This window comes from Lactuca saligna, chromosome 3, assembly GCF_052625555.1.
Source record: "Lactuca saligna cultivar CGN05327 chromosome 3, ASM5262555v1, whole genome shotgun sequence".
NCBI classification, from domain to species: domain Eukaryota; kingdom Viridiplantae; phylum Streptophyta; class Magnoliopsida; order Asterales; family Asteraceae; genus Lactuca; species Lactuca saligna.
The window spans coordinates 158,553,417-158,574,016 of record NC_136419.1 but is presented as its reverse complement, the minus strand read 5'-3'; the positions used below and the strand labels follow the sequence as shown (position 1 = coordinate 158,574,016).

The following is a 20,600-nucleotide window of genomic DNA, read 5'->3' as shown; positions in this document are numbered from 1 at the left end:
AGACTTTAAAAATAACAAGTTTATTTTTAGGTCATAACAAAACCAAACCATCATGGATCCATTTATAGAGGTTAGAATGAAATTAAAAAAAACAACCCTAGGATGTTTTAGAGATAACCTTTGAAGCCTTTGAACCCACTTGGTTTTGGGGTGTTGATGAATATAGAAAAAAATCAAACAATATGATTTCTCTACAAGTATCCACCATCAAGAGTAAGGCACTTGGAATGCTAGTTCCTTCTTGTATTCTTGATTGTCTTAAGTCTTTAACTATTTAACTCAAATAAGCACTAAAGGAGACAACTCAAGAAGCCTTTAATCACCAAAGTAAAGCACCAAACTTCAAAGAGTTGGAGCTTCTTCATTCTCATGGTTTTTAGAGAGAGATAAGGGAAGAAAGACGACCAAAACTTAGCAAAAATGCAAGCCTCATACATCTTTTATATAGTCCATGTAAAGTAAGGCATTTTTATTAAAATACTCTAAAGTATTTCTAGCCTTTAGAAGCATGGGAGACAAAGCATGGAGGCTGAAAAGCAACCCCCATATTTTAATATTTTTGGACATACCTCTTGAAAAGAGGAGGATTATTTATTTTTTATAAACTCCAAGTTTATAAAATATAAACTTTATCTTTAGGTAAAAGACAAAAGAATCCAACTAGCCCAAAATATTATGCATGCCTTATTAATTCATACCATATGAAATAATAACTAGTTATACTCTCTTACAATTATTATTTTCATAAAAGAATAATTATTCTCTAATTAAAATACAATAATCGATATTATTTATTAATAATCACATTAATAATAAATATACAAAATGTGCTAACTTGATAAAGGTGTGACCTTATAGGATCATATATTATTAGCAATATCACTCCATAATGTCTCTTGGGCATATAGATTCAACAATATCCCACTTGCACAAGATTCATTATAGACTGACATAGAGAGTAGCTGGCGGTTAGGAATGGGCTACTTCCCCAAACAGCATATGAAGGGTGCCATCTCATCGATAACCAATTCCAGCAACTCTAAGCTACAATTGTTACTAAATGTGTGGTGTCAATTATTCCTTTGTCTAAGACATCATGTTGAACATGAGATACGGATCGCGATGATTCTCATTTAGTGTTCAACTTTTAGTAAGGCCTTAGATTTCTAACTCTCAACGAATAAGAGGGAAAAATCCCATCTCGACTACATATGCCCATCAATGTAGTCTTGTCATACCCAACAATAGTCCTTATGACTTCCTTTTACGAAGAAACGTTAAACCATGTCAAATAACAACAATTCCTACATTTCAAGTCCCAAATATGTATCTCAGGTCTAAGAATACAAAGATACAACCTTGATAAAAGCATCACTCTTGACTACGATCCATAAAGTGGTTTTGATGCGGGTTAAGTCAAATACTTATTTTTGAAGAGAATTGTTATCAAGATTTAAGAACACAAAGTATGATTTTAGTAATTGAAGAGTAAGAACACAAATAGTAAATATTAATTAGATCTTATATTGATGAAGACTGATTACAGAGATAAGCAGAAAGGTTTTCAAAGTTATCTGAAAAGTTACTTCTACTTCTAACCTCGGTCCCTATTTATAGGGAACATGAGTGTACAAAAAAATACTAAGTCTAAACATTACATTTCGCATAAAGTATGACTTAGTAAAATAACATAAAATGTGAAACACTACAAAACACTATATTCGACTTTTACAATTTTACATCTACAATCTCCCCCTTTGTAAACAGTCGAAGTTATTCAATTTACAAGCTTTTGAACAGCAGAGTCAATTGTCTTTCGCACTTCTCCACACCAAGAGATCACCTTCTTGAGATCCTTCTTGTCTCCTTCATTGTTCTTCTTGCAATTGTTCATACGAACCATGAAGTGCATATATTGCGAAGAATTATACCTTTCCACTTCTGAGACTTTAAACAAAAATTTCTTAGGATTCCCTTTCGTATCTCTCCCTAAAAACACCATTCCAAAAGGTTTTATACAAATTTCCCCAACACTATATTTTGATAGTTTTGATTGGGATAAAGTTTCTTCCCAAGGAACTTTCACTTCTCTTCCCAACACATTTTCCAATTCATCATCCGTAAGAGCCAAACAATCGAAATAATTGTCGATGAATGTCTTGACATGTGCGAATCCTATCTTGAACACATCAGTCTCAGAGCCTTTTAGCTTATTTTCTTCCATATGCTTCAAAATTAGAGCAACTTGAATCAAATCATTGCAGTTCATTAGAAGAAAATCTGCAAGTGTGAAGTCATATTTCTTGTTGTCTGCTCGGATAACAAAATATCAAAAATTTTGAAGCATGTCTTCAAACAATATATCTTTCTTGATTGACATCACCTTTTTGATCTTCAATAAAGACCAAACTTCATCTGGATTCTTCCCCAAGATAGCATGAAATCTGATTTTCATGTTTGTATAATCCTTGGGATTATCAAGTTTCTCACTGATCTTGTATTGAGCATCGAAAAGCATTTCATTGATCGGAAAATCCAGTTGGCAATTGTCTGAATTCGCAATGTCGTAACTTTCCTTTGGCTTTTTCTCAAATTCATACATTTCCCTCCCCACAACTTTTGACTCTATAGTTTCGTAAGAGTAAAGCTTTGATGGATCTCCTTTGTTCATTGTGGGAGGATCACTTACCCTTTTCCTTATAATACTTTGTATCTGCCTCATTCTTTCAATTTCTGCTTCAGCCTCAGCTTTCTTCTCATCCTTTGATTTTTCATATAATATTCCTTTTCCTTTTCCCTCCATCTCTGTTTGAGGTTTTGAAATCGAACCTCCTGCTTTTTCTCCAATAACAATTCCTTTGGTAATAGGTCTTGTGGTTATTGTAGTTGAAGAAATTTGTCTCGTAAGCATGGGAAGAGTAGTTTTGAGCTAGGTAGATATAACTTTTCCCACAGTCTTTGCATCCTCCTCTTTACTTAAGCTTTTCTCTTCCCCTTGCACCCCTGTGAAAGCAGGTGGGGCACCTCTTGGAAGTAAAGAGGTAAAATTAGCAAGTGGAGCAAGAGCTTTCTGAATTGCTTGTTCTAAAGTGTTAACTTTTAGAGACAAGAACTCAGGAGTAAGAACTTGTGTTGATGAAGATTGCGAAACCAACATTTTAAGCTATGTCACCAACTGAATCAGTTGATCAAAACGCTATGTTGTTTGTTTGTTTGTTTTAAGCTCTTCAATCTGCGTTTGAACATCAACATTATGATTTTGAATTTCCTGAAGCTCCTTCGCAAGATCAGTTTTCAACTCTTGAATTTTGTAGTTGACATCCTCCCTAACTTTCTTCACATCTTGTACAAAAAGAACATGACGTTCTTTTGTAACTGTTTTCAAATCTTGGATCACTGAAGAAAAGCTATTCCCTTGAGCTTGAATGCGAAGCTCATTATTCTTATCGGATTGATCAACCTTCTCCATTAAACGTTTCTCAGCACCCTTGAGCATTACATCAACTTCCATGGCTGAGATTGAAGACATCCTGCCAAAATCAGCTTGTGACTGAATAATAGCATTCAATTTATGATTCAAGATTTTAAAGTGTTTTCCTATCATAAGCATATGATGAGTAATATCCTCATCCTCTGAATCAAATTGAATATCTTCAATTACCCCTCCAAAGACTCCTCCTTCGGTTTCATTTTCAACTTCAGCTTATGAAGGTTGAGGATTTTTCTGGTGATTGTGAGGGAAAAAGTGTTGTAAAAGGATTTTGAAGAGGATGATCAAAAATTGATGTGGTGGTGGATAGAGTTGTAGATGGAATTGAAACTATTGGTAAAGAAATGGGTAAGGTGATAGGTAATGTGGTTTCAACACTCATGATAGGTGCCCCCATATCAGATACGTTAACAACCATATCAAAAATAGGTACCTCCTCAGAAATTGATTTGGTAGTGACTATTTCGAGTGATTCAGTGAGTGGTGTTGTGGTAGAAATTTGCGAAGTTGTGATTATGGGTAATGAAACATTTACCGTAGACATCACTGGTGGAGTTTCTGGAACTACTTCTTCATCAGATGATTCATTGCGAATCACCGGTTTCCGTCTTTTTGTAAGAGTATGTTGCATGGTTTTCACAACATGTTCAGCTCTTTGTCTTTTCTTGCCTGGGGAAACTGGGGCCGGAATATTGCGAATAGTAACTCCTCTACCGCTCACCTCAGCCTTGCGAATTTTCTTCAATACCCCAGACTTGGAAGGTATTATTTCTTACTTTGATTTGGACGAACCTTCATCTTGAGCTTGTTTTGAAGAATAACTTTTCGCATCCTTCTTTGTGGATTTCTTCGTCTTTGACGGAGCAGCAACTTCCAATAATTCTCCCATCTGTACTGATTGATCAATTGTTCCCAAATATCTCACCAAGACTTTGTGAGTTGGAGAAACCTTGCGAAGCATTGCATCAGGAATGCGAGCCACATGAGTAAAAATTGCCTCATCATCTTCTACTTCCTTTGGAAAGTGAAACAAAGAAAATTCAGCAACTTCAACATCCTCTGGTACTTGAATCCCTTCTTTTGCATAAACTTTCTCCAGAATTAAGCTCCAATACCTTGCACACGAGATCCCTTTTTCAGAATTTGTGTTTTTGAGACTCTGAACAAATTCCTTCCGTAATTGGGTTGCATAATCAACATTGAGGTCATAGTATATGCCCATAACCATAGCATAAACTTCCATTCGTCCTCTATCCAGTCCAACTGATCTTCCTGTTAGACATCTGAGAAAAATTCCAAATAAGAAATTCCATAAGCATGGCAACCCAGACTTTCTAAAGTCACTAATCTTCTCAAGCTCTGGTTGATGACCCATTTCATTAAACATGTGAATGACTTGAGAGTTAACAGGTTTGAAAAATGGAGGATTGTTTGGAATCTGCAAGAATTCAACAAACACCTTCTTGGAAAGTTTGACCCTTTTGTTGTTCATCAATTTGAATGTTATCACATCAGTTGTATTATTGTAAGATGTCGTTGAAACTGCCAAAGATAACCATGTCATTGGAACAGAGAAGAAACTGAACATGGCAGTAGACAGAGGTGATCGTTTCAGGGCAACGATAAGCATCTTCAAGCCATCAGGATAAGAAGACACTTTTGAATCAACTTGATAATTTTTGCGTTGCATCTTCATCAGGGATTAAGAAATAACTTCATCAATGTTGGATTGAGTGGCTGCCATTGTTAGGATTTTAAAGAAAAGAGATTTGATCAAGATTGAAACTTTGAAGATTTGTGAGAGTTCTGTTTGCGTAACCGTATATAGTGTTCTTGATCCCCCTTTTATAGGTTACCCAAATTAATTTTAAATTAAAGAGGGATGCATTTAATGTTATCCGACGTGGCACCTTGAAAATCGGATCATGACGGTAAATGATAACCACGCTTCAAAAAGTAACTGTCCCATCTCCTTGAAAACTGGATAGAATACCAACCATCTTGAGTACACAGCCTGTCAAGTTTCCCGTTATAGATTTCGAACCGTTAAAAACCCTTCGCATGGAAGCAGGGCTCTTTCACTTTTGGGATATAAAGTGAAGTCATATGCCAGATTTGCAAAATCATCAGTCTGAGTTGATTTTACTCAGAACCTCAAGGATTTCATGTGTGCATTGTGTCAACAGAATAAGATGAGAAAGTAAAATAAAAAATTTTGGAATTCTGTGATGTCAAAAATTAAATTTGACATAAATGCAGTTAAACCCCAGGCAAAGGTTGCTTCGTTAATCATCAAGAGAGATAATCAACAGCTTGTGTAGTTTCCCGTGAATTACAATCGAATACTTATAGAGAAGTATCGAAGGGCTTCTTTTTAAAAAACATTTGGGATTGGTTTCAAATTCCATTACATATCAACCTTAACATAAGCATTCAAAAATTCATTTGTACTTTCATTTTCTTTAAGATATTCATTTGTTCACTTTTTGTCAAACTTTCATTGACAATGTTAACCAACTCATCAGCATTCAAAAATTCATCAATGTTGACAATACCATATTTATATCTATCATCAGGTATTTTGTCAAATTAAGCAATTGTACTTTCACAATCATAAGAAACAACATCAACTTTTTCGCGTTCGTATTCAAGAAAAGGTAAAAGTTTCCTATGTTGTTCTTTGCTAATGTCATAGGAATGATGTAATGCTGTTAATTTTGCATATAACCGTTTTGCAGAATTACAAAATATGTTCCTTTGTGCTAATAACAACCTAACATCATTTGAAAGATTATTCCTATCACAATCTATATTTTTTATCTGCAATTCAAGTTTTTCTAATCTGCTTCTCTTTATTTCTAATTCTTTCTGTGTCTCATCTAGTTGCATATTTAATTTCTGAGCTTCAGTACTAGGAGACACAATAACATAATCAAAATAAGCCACAGTGTCAACAAATGAAACAATTTCAGCATCATAAGCAGATAAAGGAATATTAAAATATTCAAGTATTGCACGTACCATGGTGGTCATGGGAGACTTGTCTGTGGATTTGGATACAAAGCATCTTCCTGAAATTTCCTTTTCGTAATTTTCAAAGCTTGCGAACATTGTTCCATGTGTTGGATGCCTCATTTCCTCATCATCAGATCCTGATGACCATATCTGATACGTACCACTTTCTTCATCATCAGTCTCACCTTTCGCAACCAGAGACATTCCTTTGGTCTTAGCACGTAACTCTTCAAGCTTTTCAGAATAATAAGCTTCATCTTTAACTTTTTCCTTCTTCTCTTCTTTCTTTCTCAACATGCAATCGGCTGCAAAATGATTTGCACCATTACAGTAGTGACAGTAAATTCCTGAGTCACCTTTCAGCTTCTTCACTTCTTTTGCATCTTTTTGTTTCTCATCAACTTTCTCCAATTTCTTCCTCTCCTCTCCTCCAGATTTTGTGACTTCACTCTTCACATCACTAATTTTTCCTCTTGGATTAAAAGGCTTTTTGAAAAACTTCTTAACTCTGTTGTTTGAATAGAATGCCACAACTTCTTCATCAGAGTTCATCAAAAATCCTTCATCATCTGAACCATCTTTTTCGTTAACATCAGCTTCTGATACCTTTGAAACAAGAGCCAAAGGACCTCCAATGCTATGTTTTGATTCTTCATATATCTCTGAAACTTCGCATTCATGTGTTTTCAGCTGATTGTAGAGATCATTCAACTAAGTTGTTTCAAAACTCTATTGATTCTTAATCATCATGCTCACACTTCTCCATTCCTTGCGAAGACCCATAATAAAAGTTAAATTGAATTCCATGAGAGATCTAGTGATTCCATACCTATTGCAGCGAAAAATAAGCTCATTCAGACGATCATAGTAATTTTCAAGAGTTTCTTCATCATTTTGTCTGAATACTTTCAGTTCAACTAGGCATTGCTTCACAGAATTGATCTTCATTTTTTTGCTACCTTGATACTTCTCTTTTAGAGTGTTCCATATGTCCTTAGCTGTTTTACAACTACGAATGTAGTTATAAACCACAGGAGGAAGAGCACCTCTTAGTTCCCTCATGCACCTCTTTTCATTATTCTTCAACCGTTTTTGTTGATCAGCAACTTCAGTAGATGTAGCAGATGAACCAATAGTTTGAACATTAACATGAGCTTGCACTGTTCCATCGATACAATTCCAAAGTTCTTCATCAATTCCATTTAAGTATTCTTCCATTCTATCAGCCCACTGATCATAGTATTCTTGAATTAACATCGGAATTTTGGTTGAAGAACCAAGCAAGTGAGAGAAGGAAGCCATTGTATTCATGTTGAAGTTCGCCATTGATGAGCACAGAAATTTTCAGAAACCTTGAAAAACTTGATGAATTTGAGAATTTGATCAACTGAATTGATCACTAATCACTGATCGATTACTCGACTAAACAATTCAAATACAGAATCAATTCAAATCTGAAGATCTAAAGTGATTTTCAAAACCAAAATGCGCGGAAAACTTTGAATAAAGTTGCAACTCAAAAAGCAAATGATTCTAACATGAAAATCAGATCGATGCAGTTTGAATCCTGCTCTAATACCAATTGAAGAGAATTGTTATCGAGATTTAAGAACACAAAGTATGATTTTAGTAATTGAAGAGTAAGAACACAAAGAGTAAATAGTAATCAGATCTTATATTGATGAAGACTGATTACAGAGATAAGCAGAAAGGTTTTCAAAGTTATCTGAAAAGTTACTTCTACTTCTAACCTCAGTCCCTATTTATAGGGAACATGAGTGTACAAAAAATATACTAAGTCTAAACATTACATTTCGCATAAAGTATGACTTAGTAAAATAACATAAAATGCGAAACACTACAAAACACTATATTCGACTTTTACAATTTTACATCTACAATTTTCCTAACCAAGTACCTATGAAGTTGGCAGTAGCTCTTGCTATTTTCATCTCCATGAGAATCCACCAATCCACTCATAATAGTCTTACCTCATAGATGCTCACATAACTATGAAAAACTATAGACATTTAGAATAACCTAGTTATTCAAGGATTTAAACATGCTAATATAGAACACAACAATTATTTAATAAATGTCTCACATCCAATATCTCAACTCATTACAATATAGGTTGTCTTTATTCTTCAAATATCCAAATACTAAATTACAATCAATACATTTACTTATATCGACTAGGCCCTATAGTACCAGCTTGACTTTCATGCTTTAGCTAATGATGGAGCTTTGTCAAGTAGATTTGTCAAACTTTATCTGTGTAAAATGACCGTCATTGGGTATCTATTCTTACCCACCACTCTCTTGTATCGTGGATGGTCGTTAGCCGAACGGGTTTGATAGGACAATTAATCCTCATTAAAAGTATAATCATAAAGTAACTAAACCATTTTCTAAAATCCCATACTTGGTTACTTAAGGAAAATTTTGAATTTGATGCAAACCCTTGAAATTGCACATTGCACCTTATTGGTTGTTAGTGGAGGATGTGTGGTTAACTGACACACTAATATGGAACTGATATTATTAGCAATGGGTGTCTCGTAAATTATCATTGAATTAATGGAGTGTGTGTTGTTAACCAACACCTTAATTTCAGATGATAAATGACATCGAGAGTACCAAGCTAATTTGCATGGTTATTCACACCTCGTTTATGATCCTCGACATCCCAATCACAAAGTGAGAGCATAATCAAGATTAAACATGTCATTCAATAGTTCACTGAATCTTAAAAGATCTAGGAGTTTCATGATATTGAAATTGGTAAATGCTTTACCTACCTAAAATAGATCTGAATTTGACTACAGCATCCCTCTTCAAAATTTAAATCGAAAATATGGATCCTAGCCTTAATTTAAATGTCGGCTTAATAATTAAGGGTTAAAATCAACTAACTTGAATTCTCTTTTCTCCTTTATATAGATGTCAAGTTCAAACAACAATGCTCTTCCTCGTTCATTTGGAAATGTTTTTCCGTTTCTATTTGAAGATGATCTTCCACATATTGATCAAGGTGAAAGAATGTTCCATTCTTCAAGAAATGGTCAAACTAGAAATCATGCTTCTCCAACTCTTCCTACACCTCTTCCAGTAACTCTCCCTAAGTCATGTCTTCTTCAAGTTGAAAAGTACGAAACTACTCAAGCCATAATGGCATGTAAACATCAAGATGGAAAGTCTTTATGTGCGTATGTTCTGAAAAACAAATCGCACATTGACAGATTAGGGATGCTAGGTGTCATTTTCCCAAGGGAGCTGGCCATTGACTTGGTTTTAGTTTCGCTTCCTGAATCATATAGTTAGTTCATTAAATACTACTATATGAGGGACCACGACGTGACCCTAATTGATCTAACATATATGTCGATTCCTACTGAAGCAGAAATGCTTAAAAGCACAAGTCAATCAAAAATGTTTGAAGGATCTGTCTCTAAAATTTCCATGGACATTGACAGTGACAACATTGGTAGTCTAGAAAAGGTTTCTCTTCCCAATGGAAAGGGATCGTACAATGTCAAACCATTTGACCGTATGGTAAAGAGAAAGGCTAGTACTTAGATAGTCTTGTGTGCTATTCCTGAAAGGTCCATATGTTTCTATTGCAAATTGAAGGGGCATTGGATGCAAAGCTGCCCTATCTACCTAAAAGATCTTAAAGATAGTAAAGTTAAATTGTGTGACTCTACTTCAAGTACATCCACTATCTAACTCCATTATGTTCCTATTCATAGATTCTTAATACATGATGTGATAGTCACAGTTTGATGTTTTATATAATCTAATAGAAAGAAGGAAGCTTAAGAAGAGTGAGTTGAATCTAATCGTAAGAGATGGATTTCGATCGTATGTTTCAATGATCAGATTTTGGAAGTTACTTCTTAGGAGGTATGATAGATTAATATATTGCGTAGGAAATGTCTAGATACATAGTTTTCACTTTATGCATTGTAAGGACAAATTTTCCACTTATTATCAATAAAAGTGAATTTTGATTATTGACTTTATGTTTCCTTACAATGGCATTTATGAAAATTGTTGGTTACATTTCTAGCAAAATATTAAATATGGATTTGATTCTTAGTTATGTCATTTGTGGAAATGTTATAATCAACCAAGTGAAAAGGAATTCTCATTACCCAAGTTTTAATAGGATAGAAACTTGGAGTCATACAATCCGAATTGTGTGATTTATGAGAATCTTAATCATTGGAAGATCATGACTAATTCATTGATCACGTGTTTATATGAGTTAAGTGAATGACTAAAGGATCTAGTACACATTGATGCGTACAATTCAGATCCACCACAAAGGATGATAACTTTATTCGTCATGATTTGTTGATGCTTTTAGTAAATATGGTTGTGTTTATAAGATTAAGCATAATTCTAACTCTTTGAAAAGTTACAAAGACTAGTGGAACGAATAAGAAGAATCTATTAGGCAGAGATATAAAGGTTTCTCCAATCTGAAAGGAAATTAGAGCACTTTAGTATCATGTTTTATGATCATCTTAATGATTATGGAACCATGTCACAAATTGATCCTCGAAGAACATCTTAGTGCAATTGTTTAACTAAGAAAAGGAATCAGATATTGTTGAAATGGTTCAATCAAGAGATGAATCATACTTCATTTCGAATCAAGTTTTAGACTGATACTCTAGTAACTACAAGTCGTATCTTGAAGCTTATTATATACTAATTAGGTTTATAACACCTCATGAAATGTGGACTAGTAATGTTTTCTTACTCTGTCACATTTGGAATTGGTAGTTGTGTTGTTTTGGTTAAAACAAAGGAAAAACTAAGACCAATTACATGAAGTGTTTTCTTGTCGAGAATCTACACAAACTTTTGAATATTTTTTTTTCTTGTCGAGGATTGTTCCTTGAGAAAGAAACTTATATGTCAAGAAGTCAATAGGAGTCTTATCGGTCTTGAAGAGTTTCAGGAGTCAATCAAGAATAAACCTTTTAGTTATCACTAGCACACGACCTGAGGCTGATAACCTATCGTGTTTGGTTAACACATTCTTGTTTCTATGCACTTCCAGTTGAGTTGGCAATGCATGTGAATTTTATGGTTCTCATTTAACTTCAAAAGGCAGAGCACGTTGTTCAGTGATAATACGTTGGTCAATGGAAGTGAGTTGTTTGAACAACATGGAAGCATTGGTAGGCCCTTGACCTACCAGAAGATGAGAAATTACGAATGAGCAAAGTCCAGTCCATGGAAGAAAAAACTAAATTTGATTTTGGTTTTGTCCTCAACCTTATATTATGATTGCAGGTTGGAATTGATAAATTCACATGGATAGGAACACACACACCACAAAATCTAAGTGGTAAAAGGTTTCGCTCTAATTCATGAAAATGATTATAAGGAAATACTCTAGAAGATTTTAAATCTGATTAATATCATTATGGTTAGCGGTTGTGATAATTGCATTCTCAAATTCGCATATGATTACGACATCCCTTTTCATAGTTTGAATTGTGAGAAATGGTAAGAAATAGTTTGAACGTTCAGGACTTGTAGCTATATGTTCTGAAAAGGTTTTAAACACACACATATGCTACCTAGTGAAGCTGTATGAGCATGAGAAGTCTAGATGAAGACTTATCAAAGAATCATAAATCTACGCTTTAGTAATAAATTCAAAAGGTGTTGATTTCTAGATACATGTCAAAGCTAGTGGGAGCATAATTGTTATGCTAAGCATTGCTAGTTGGCAATACTAATAGTAGGAAACAAAGATTTCAAAATTTGCAAATTGCAAAGTTTGGAATTGTTTTGCTAAGAAAGATTTAGGGGAGAGGGCACTCATACTTCGTTTCAAATCTAAAAGTTTAGATTGAAGTTTTCAAGGAACTTAGTCTTGTACATATATGAATATCGTGTTGAAATGATTCAACATAGGAAATTCGACATATGGAAATATTATAGCAAGAGACTGATCAGACATCAGGTCTCTATGTAAGACATTATGTGCCAAGTCCCATATGCTTCAGATATAGGATTGTTTACATATGTTATAATATTTACTTGTTCTAATTTTTTCAAATGTATTGCGTATTGAGAAAGAAAAAGGACTAGAACGTGGTGTGACTAAAGTTGTTAAACAACTACCAAGGAAACTTTGAGGTTTACTGAAGATTGGTTGCTTTTGGATAGTTGGAAGTATGGTATTAATTTGGACGGACCATATCGATATAATTCTGAATGGGGGTGACTCTTGTTCAAAATTGACGGTCATATGGGAAAATGGAAAGGTTTCCATAATAAAAGTTGATCTACATGTGAGTTATGAACTTTGATGCAAGGAAGGTGTTCAAGGCGTGTGTCTTGAATTTGAGACTTCGTTACCAAGGAATTTTTTAAGTAACAAAGTTTTAATGGAATATTTTGTAATATCTTTGGCAAAGTCTTTGTAACTTTAAAGCCTCGACATTACAAAAGATCATTGCATGAAATGTTGAACTCTAACTCATTTAGTAGTAACAAGAATTTGAAATTGTGAAATGAGCATCATTGGAATAATATCCAATCGATCTATTCACAAAGGAATGACCATAGAGAGACATAGTATGCATGTTTATAACAAGGCACGATTGGTGTTTAATTCAAATGTTTAGTTGATTAATCAAAACAGTATACAATGAATAAAGTCTAATTAATATGGTGATTAAATAATAAGAGGTTTATTTATATTCAATAGTTTTGAGACCATAATTAATTAGGTTATCATTGTGTTTCACTTTGCATGTTTTACTTCCCAAATAATTGGATTATTCAAACATCCACAATCGCTTGAACTTTTGGAAGTAAGTAGTGAATTAAGATTGTCATGAATTGAATTGTAGATTGTCTATGGAGATTAGACATACTAATGGTTTTGCTGCAATGTTCATGAGTACTTGAAAATGAGGATTTTAAGTATTGGATAAACTCACACTCAGAGAATTACTTCATGGATTTTATCACGAGTAATTTTGAGACGATAATATCTTATATTCTTGAAATGGAGATATATGAGTTGTTGTTTTACGATTCAGTTGTGCATTGATAATAGGTAAACGCAACAGTAACTTGATGTTATAAACGTATTGTTGTGTGTGATTTGATGAGTGAATAGTACAAGCATATAAGTTAAAGTTTATCCGTTCCTTTTGCCCTAACGGGAAAAGTGATATATATGGGCCCCTCGATGATTTGATGATGACATCTAAAGCGCTTTGGCTAAGCCTGGACTGAATTGATGTGTTCAATTAGTTGTCTGATTTCAATCATCATAAATCAAAAATCGGGAAACAAATCTTGGACAGAGAGATTAATTATAATCCATGTCTCATGTCCATATGATATCTTGTAGAATGGAGGAATGTTTGATTACTTATCTTAGGACATGTCACTAATCGGGTCAGAGTTCGACAACAACTTTTGGTAGCTACAATTTGGTAGTTATATTGGCAGTTATAGTTATTAGACTTGTCCAACTGGGAAACTCTTGGATTAGATGTCTAAGATCATAATTGTAATTGTATACTTGAATTGATAGTAACACAGTCCTTTTGGGTTGCCTTCAAACCTTCCAATTGAATAAGATGACTATTAGAGAGAGAAGAATGATTTATTAATTTATTGTTTGGTTAATAAATTAATTAGAAATCAAAATAAATGATTTATTAATGTATTATAGAAATAATATATTAATTAGAAATCATATTTTTTAATTAATATTTAATCAGAAATTAATTTGGAATTAATTTTTGGGTTAAAGGAATTAATTAAATGTGCAAGGACTAAAGGTGACAATGTTCAATAGTTGAGCATTGGGCAATTCTAGAACTTCTCTAAAGAGAGGGAAACGAAATCTAAGTATCTCTAGGGTTTACTTGGGCTCTAAGGGTGCCTTGGATTCCTTAGAAAAGAAGTAAATGGATTAGGGTTATCTTGGAGATACCTACCTAATCCAATACCTTCCTAACACCTATATAATTATAAACCCTCCTTAGGGTAGAATTTCGACTAACACTTCTTTCTAAGTGCCTTGGACAGAATTTAGGCTTCTCCTCTCTCTCTCTCTCTCTCTCTCTCTCTCTATATATATATATATATATATATATATATATATATATATATATATATATATAGTTTTCCTTGGTTGCTAGGTTTGTTTGTGAATCATTAGAGGCGGGACACTTGTGACACTTGCTACCAAAGGTCTTTCAGGTAAGGATTCAAGATTGTTTACAATAATAATCTTAATAGTATGTATCCTAACCCTAGTTTGTTGTTAATTTCGATTATTATAGATGCCTCCTAGGTTTTTTTTTTTTTTTTTTTTTTGTGTTTAATACTTGCATGTCCAATAGTGAAAACATAGATCCTTCATATTAGGGTTGCATGTACACATAGTGATTGTTTGTTATGCTCAAAACCCATCAAAAAGTTGCTTTGACCGATACCCATTCATGGATCCAAGAATCAAAGTGCACGATAGCTGGTGGTCATAGTGGATACGGTGGTTGAGTCGGAGCATGCTATTTTTTATTATCCATTTTGTAATATATATATATATATATATATATATATATATATATATATATATATATATATATATATATATATATCCCTATCTTCCTAAATTAGTGAATCAATGAAGAATAATAGCATTTTCAGTCCCCTTTATGTTCTGTGAATCAAAAGTAAACTTGTTATTTATTGTTTTTCTTCTTCATTCTTTGAAGAAACCATTTGTTCTCTCATGTCTGTAATCAAATCATTTGGAGAAATAGAAAAACATGATTCATGTTTCATCTGTAGGTTTGGTGGGGGATTGAGGAGGAACTATTTCTCGATGGTGCTTGATCCCAGGTTAGCTACGGTGGATGGTGATGGTGTCGGCAGTAGGATAAAGTGGTTAAGTGGGTGATGGTGTGAGGGTTATATCTTTTTTCTTTTCTATTAATTTTTCTTTTCTACAATTGAAATGAAACAAGAAAAAGGGTAGAAAGGGTAAATAAGTCATTATGTAGTTTAGGGACTATCCATGTAAGTATTAGAAACCATAGGAATCATATTCGTCAAAAACTAAATAATAAGAACCTGTGACTTTTGACAAATCATACGGGTCATTTATATAAATTTATCCCGATTGAATAACGGGTTCATACATTATTTAAATGTTTAAGATGGTATTTGGTTTTGTTGGCATACACTCATTTTGACATCTTAAATCTACAAGGAGAAATATATTTGAGAAAAAAACTCTTTGTTTTTCACACCACCAACGACAAAAAAATTTTAACAAAGACAAAAGAAATATAATTAATTTTGGAAAGCATTTTATAAGTTCAAACTATATGTGGTATTTCTTTTTTCACCACCAATGTTATCATTACCGTTGGCACCATCACCACCACCTCCCCCACTACAAATTGTTAATAGGAGATTGATATTAGTTTTTATTTGGTTATGGTTTTTTCTCAATGAGAACATAACATGTTCTTATATTCAACTTTATGTACTCACCCTCGTTTATGAGATGTATTTAAAGATCTATTATGATAAATCGGTTGTTTAATTTATTTTGCAAAAATCAATTCCACTAACCACATGGAGTTGTAATATTTTTCTTACCAACATTCGAAAATCACACCATGAGATGCCAAACATAGCCTAAGTATATACTTTACAACACAATTCATTGTATTCTATAATTACAAACCAAATATTTAACTATTAACACAATAGTAATAACACCCAACTACATGTGTCTTATTTACGATACACTTGATATATTTTTACAAGCATGGAACATGAAAGCGTTACCTTTTAAGATAAACCGTCAACGTGACATCTCAAATAACAATTGGCCCAACCATTACCAACTCATCGAAGGTGATGCCTATTGAAAATAAAATCGACTAAGAAAAAAAGAAAACTAAAAATAACCAGGAGAGGAAATCAATCATGGTCAAATTGCAAGGAAATAGCATGGTAGTTACAATTTTTTTCCAATTATGGCAATGTGTAAACCTATAGCAATGTACTTACAATAACCTACCTATAATAGCAACGTGCTTACATTATTTACGGATAATACCAATATGTTAATTTAAACTCGTAGGCATTTTACAAGTTTCAAGTTATAAATTGCTATTATGGGTAAAGAAATTTAAGCGCGTTGCTATGATAGGTAAAAGAATATAAGTAGGTTAAGATTATAGATATTAGATTAAAATAAATTGCTTATATATATTTGTAGCATGAAGAAAGTATGTTGCTATTTTTTGCAATTTGCATGTAAATTCAAGATAACCTTAAGGTTTCTTTAGTTCCTCGACGTATCTTGCAACGGATAGTTGGAAGGCCTAAGCGTTGATGAGCCTCATAGCGATGACATCCAGAAAAGCCTATTCAGAGACCCAAAAGTTTAACTATAAGTTACTCATTCGTTTGTTGGGTTATATGCAAGAAATAGCAACATACTTTGATTTATTTGTTTATTATAGCATCTACTTTGATTTCTTTCTATTACAGTATTGTAATTTAATAAATCTACCCACGTAAAGCAATATCATATAAATGGAAAGCAATTTTTACTACTATAAATCGTTAGATTTTACAAAGTACAATGCCTTAATAAGAAAAAAAATGAAAGTACAATGCTATAGTTTGGTAAATTTTTCAAAGTACAATGCGTTAATAAGAAGAAAGTTGAAAGTATAATGTTGAAATTAAAATGAAAGTAGGATGTTATATAATAAAGCAAATAAATGAAAGTAGATTGCTATTTCTTGTATTTAGCAAAATGGGTGGACAAGATTCTCTTATATATGAATATGGTATTTCGAGTTTCACCCATCCCTTATACATGAATATGGTATTTCTTACTTTATCATTATTAGATTTGAAGGGTTACTCTAAAGATTTCCCTTAAACCATGTTTGTAGGAGAAATGGAGAATTTGTATTAAATCCCTTTTTTAAATATAAATCTACATTGTTCCATACCATAATAAGCTCCATCAACCTCAAGCACATCAATCTGCATGTATTACAAGAAATGTTTACTAATCCCAATCACATAAATAGGCTCAAAGAACCTCATAACAGAAAAATAAATAAATATCAACACAGAGAAAGGAAGACTAGAAAATGTTAGCAAGAGCTACTAACATAATTCATTTATAATAATGTAAAATACACAAGTGCTTGCAGGTAAAAAGGAGTTGAGGTATAGAAAACACAATGGAAAAAAGAAGCAGATTAAGTCTTCCCTAATGTAAAATACAAATAGACATATTCCAACTCCTAAAAAATAATTACAACTAATGCAGGGAAATATACATAGAAGCTTCCTAAAAATGCTTATTTAAGAGAAGCTAAGAGAATCAGAAATCTTTAAAATTTACTCACATATGAAACATTCTAGTTCAAATTTTCGTTTTTACCATTGTATTTCTATAAGTATGATAAGATTGTATGAAAGGCATGTAATTGACAACAAAGAAATGTAACTTTACTTAACACTGAGGTCACGTTTATTCAATGGGACAAAACCAAACAAGTTTTTTAGGGCTATTTTCAAGATGAGAGATCTGAATATTAGTTCAATTCATGTCAAACACAGTACAAATCATTTGTTTGTTCTGTTATGTATGACATAACAAAAGGAACTACTTTTTTCCTTCTTTATCTTGTGGGGTGTAAGAAAACGAGCAATATCAATGATTCCCAAAAGGGATATATGCAGTTACACGGAATCCATCAAAAAGTCATCAGAAAAATGCACGAAAAGAAAGCTGGATAGCTGATTTGATTTGATGCACTGATACTTACTTCTAGGTTAGCATCATAGGATGTATCCGGTTTAATTAAAATCAGATTAAGTGCAAAAAATTAAACGACAAATAGTTCACTGTAAACCCTAGATGGAGATGAAGAAAATTGAATGGAAATGAGAGCTTACGGGTACTTGAAGACCAATTTGGGCAATACTATCCATGAGTTCTTGCACCTTCTGTGGATCATTAGCTCTTGTACGCATTAAAGGTCTCCGAATTTGATTAAGGGGAAGCTCAATAATGACTGGACCTCCTTTCCCCGATTGAGATACTTGATTACTGGAAGTTGGAAGAGACCCTGAAAGAAAGAACACAACTTCAGGATGAGGTTGTAAGCCATATATGATATGAGGAAGTTGTGTTTGTGTGTGTACTTTGTAGAGAAAAATCACAAACCATTGGAGGAAGAGGAAGCGAAAACACTGGGGTTTCTCAAGGTGTTGAGAAGGAAACTAGCCATCTGATTTTTGGTTTGCTTTGGCTTTGTGAGGGTTGAGCTCTACTGGCATGGCATTGATTGCTTCTATATGAGGACCCAATCGTGGAGAGGAACCGGACAAAAAGTAAAGAGTAAATTAGGCAAATGACCATGAGTTTGAAGAAAATCACCTAAAGATTTTAGAAAATGATCACAGATTTGGTTCGGGTTATGCGGAACCATAAACACTTTTGCGGAATGTGAACATTTCTACGGACCTAGGTTTTTTCCATTTTTTTTTTGTTTTTTGTTTTTTTTATGTAATTTTTTTTTGTTTTCCTTTTTCTTATTTAATTACATGTTTATAAAGCTGTGTATTTAATAAAAATTATATAAATATTCTATGTTTTTTATAAAATTAAACATACTGGTATTCTAAATAATAAACATACTTTAAGTAGGTTACAAAAAATACTTTGGAAAACATAAACATACAACCTTCATAATAAACATACTTTGAAATAAACTTAATTAAAGTTTCTGCGGATCCTCTACAGCTCTGTGGAAATAATAAACATACTTTAAGTAGGTTACAAAAGATACTTTAGAAAACATAAACATACAACCTTCATAATAAACATACTTTGAAATAAACTTAATTAAAATTTCTGCGGATCCTCTACAGCTATGTGGAATATTTGTTTTATGAGTTTTTTATTTTTATTTTTCGTTTTTTCGTTTTTTGGTGTTCATTTTCATTTATTAATATTAATTTTTTTTAAATACACTAATACCTTATGTGATTATTATGTAAAAAATTTGACAAAAAAAGTTAAAAATAATGAAATGTTTTATATAATACGTTCTCTACTGAGGTATGTTTTTCATGTATTTTTACTGTTTTGTATTTACAAATCACTCTCCACAAACACAATGAAAAAACAATTTTTACTAGTAATTGAAACTCACAAACTCACAAAAACCCATTAAAATACGTCTATAACTTCTATAACTAATCCGCAAAGGTGTATACTGATCCTCAGAGGTGTATATTGATCCGCAGATGTGTACACTGATCCGCAAAGGTGTACACTGATCTGCTGATAACAGTTTTGTGGATTCCCAAACAGTTCTGTGGACTGATATTAAACATAAGTTTATTATTTTTAACATCTTTTTGTCAAATTTTTTACATAAAACATAAGGTATTAGTGTATTAAAAAAATAATATTAATAAACGAAAACAAAAAAACAAAAAAATCAAAATTAAAAAACTCAAGATCTGCATAGGTGTTTCGGTTCCTCAGAGGCAAATGTATTACATAAAACATTTCATTATTTTTAACATTTTTTGTAGAATTTTTTACATAATAATCACATAAGGTATTGGTGTATTTAAAAAAAATTATATTAATAAACGAAAAAGAAAGCAAAAAAGCGAAAAAAACGAAAAAAAAAATAAAAAACAAAAAACAAATATTCCGCAGAGCTGTAGAGGATCCACAGAGCCTTCAATGAAGTTTATTTCAAAGTATGTTTATTATGACGGTTGTATGTTTATGTTTTTTAAAGTATATTTTGTAACCTACTTAAAAGTATGTTTATTATTCAGAATACCGGTGTGTGTAATTTTATAAAAAAAAAAAAACATAGTATATTTGTATAATTTTTATTAAACACATAACTTTTATAAACGGATAATTAAATAAGAAAAATAAAAACCGAAAACAATTGTTTTTACATAATAATCACATAATATTTTATGTGATTAAAAAAATATTAATAAACGAAAACAAAAAAGATAA

At 32.6% G+C, this 20,600-nt stretch overlaps 1 protein-coding gene across 1 annotated transcript; it reads right to left on the bottom strand.

Moving 5' to 3' along the window:
* Positions 1 to 16,131: 16,131 nt before the first annotated feature.
* On the bottom strand, positions 16,132 to 18,928 carry SRX (sulfiredoxin). Its single transcript, XM_078986054.1, has 5 exons — positions 18,774 to 18,928; positions 18,503 to 18,675; positions 17,545 to 17,578; positions 16,851 to 16,944; positions 16,132 to 16,436 (listed from the first exon to the last, which is right to left on the bottom strand). Exons 1-5 carry the CDS (start codon positions 18,835 to 18,837, stop codon positions 16,421 to 16,423), a joined length of 381 nt encoding a protein of 126 aa, XP_078842180.1. The 5' UTR covers positions 18,838 to 18,928; the 3' UTR covers positions 16,132 to 16,420.
* Between the last annotated feature and the right edge of the window lie 1,672 nt (positions 18,929 to 20,600).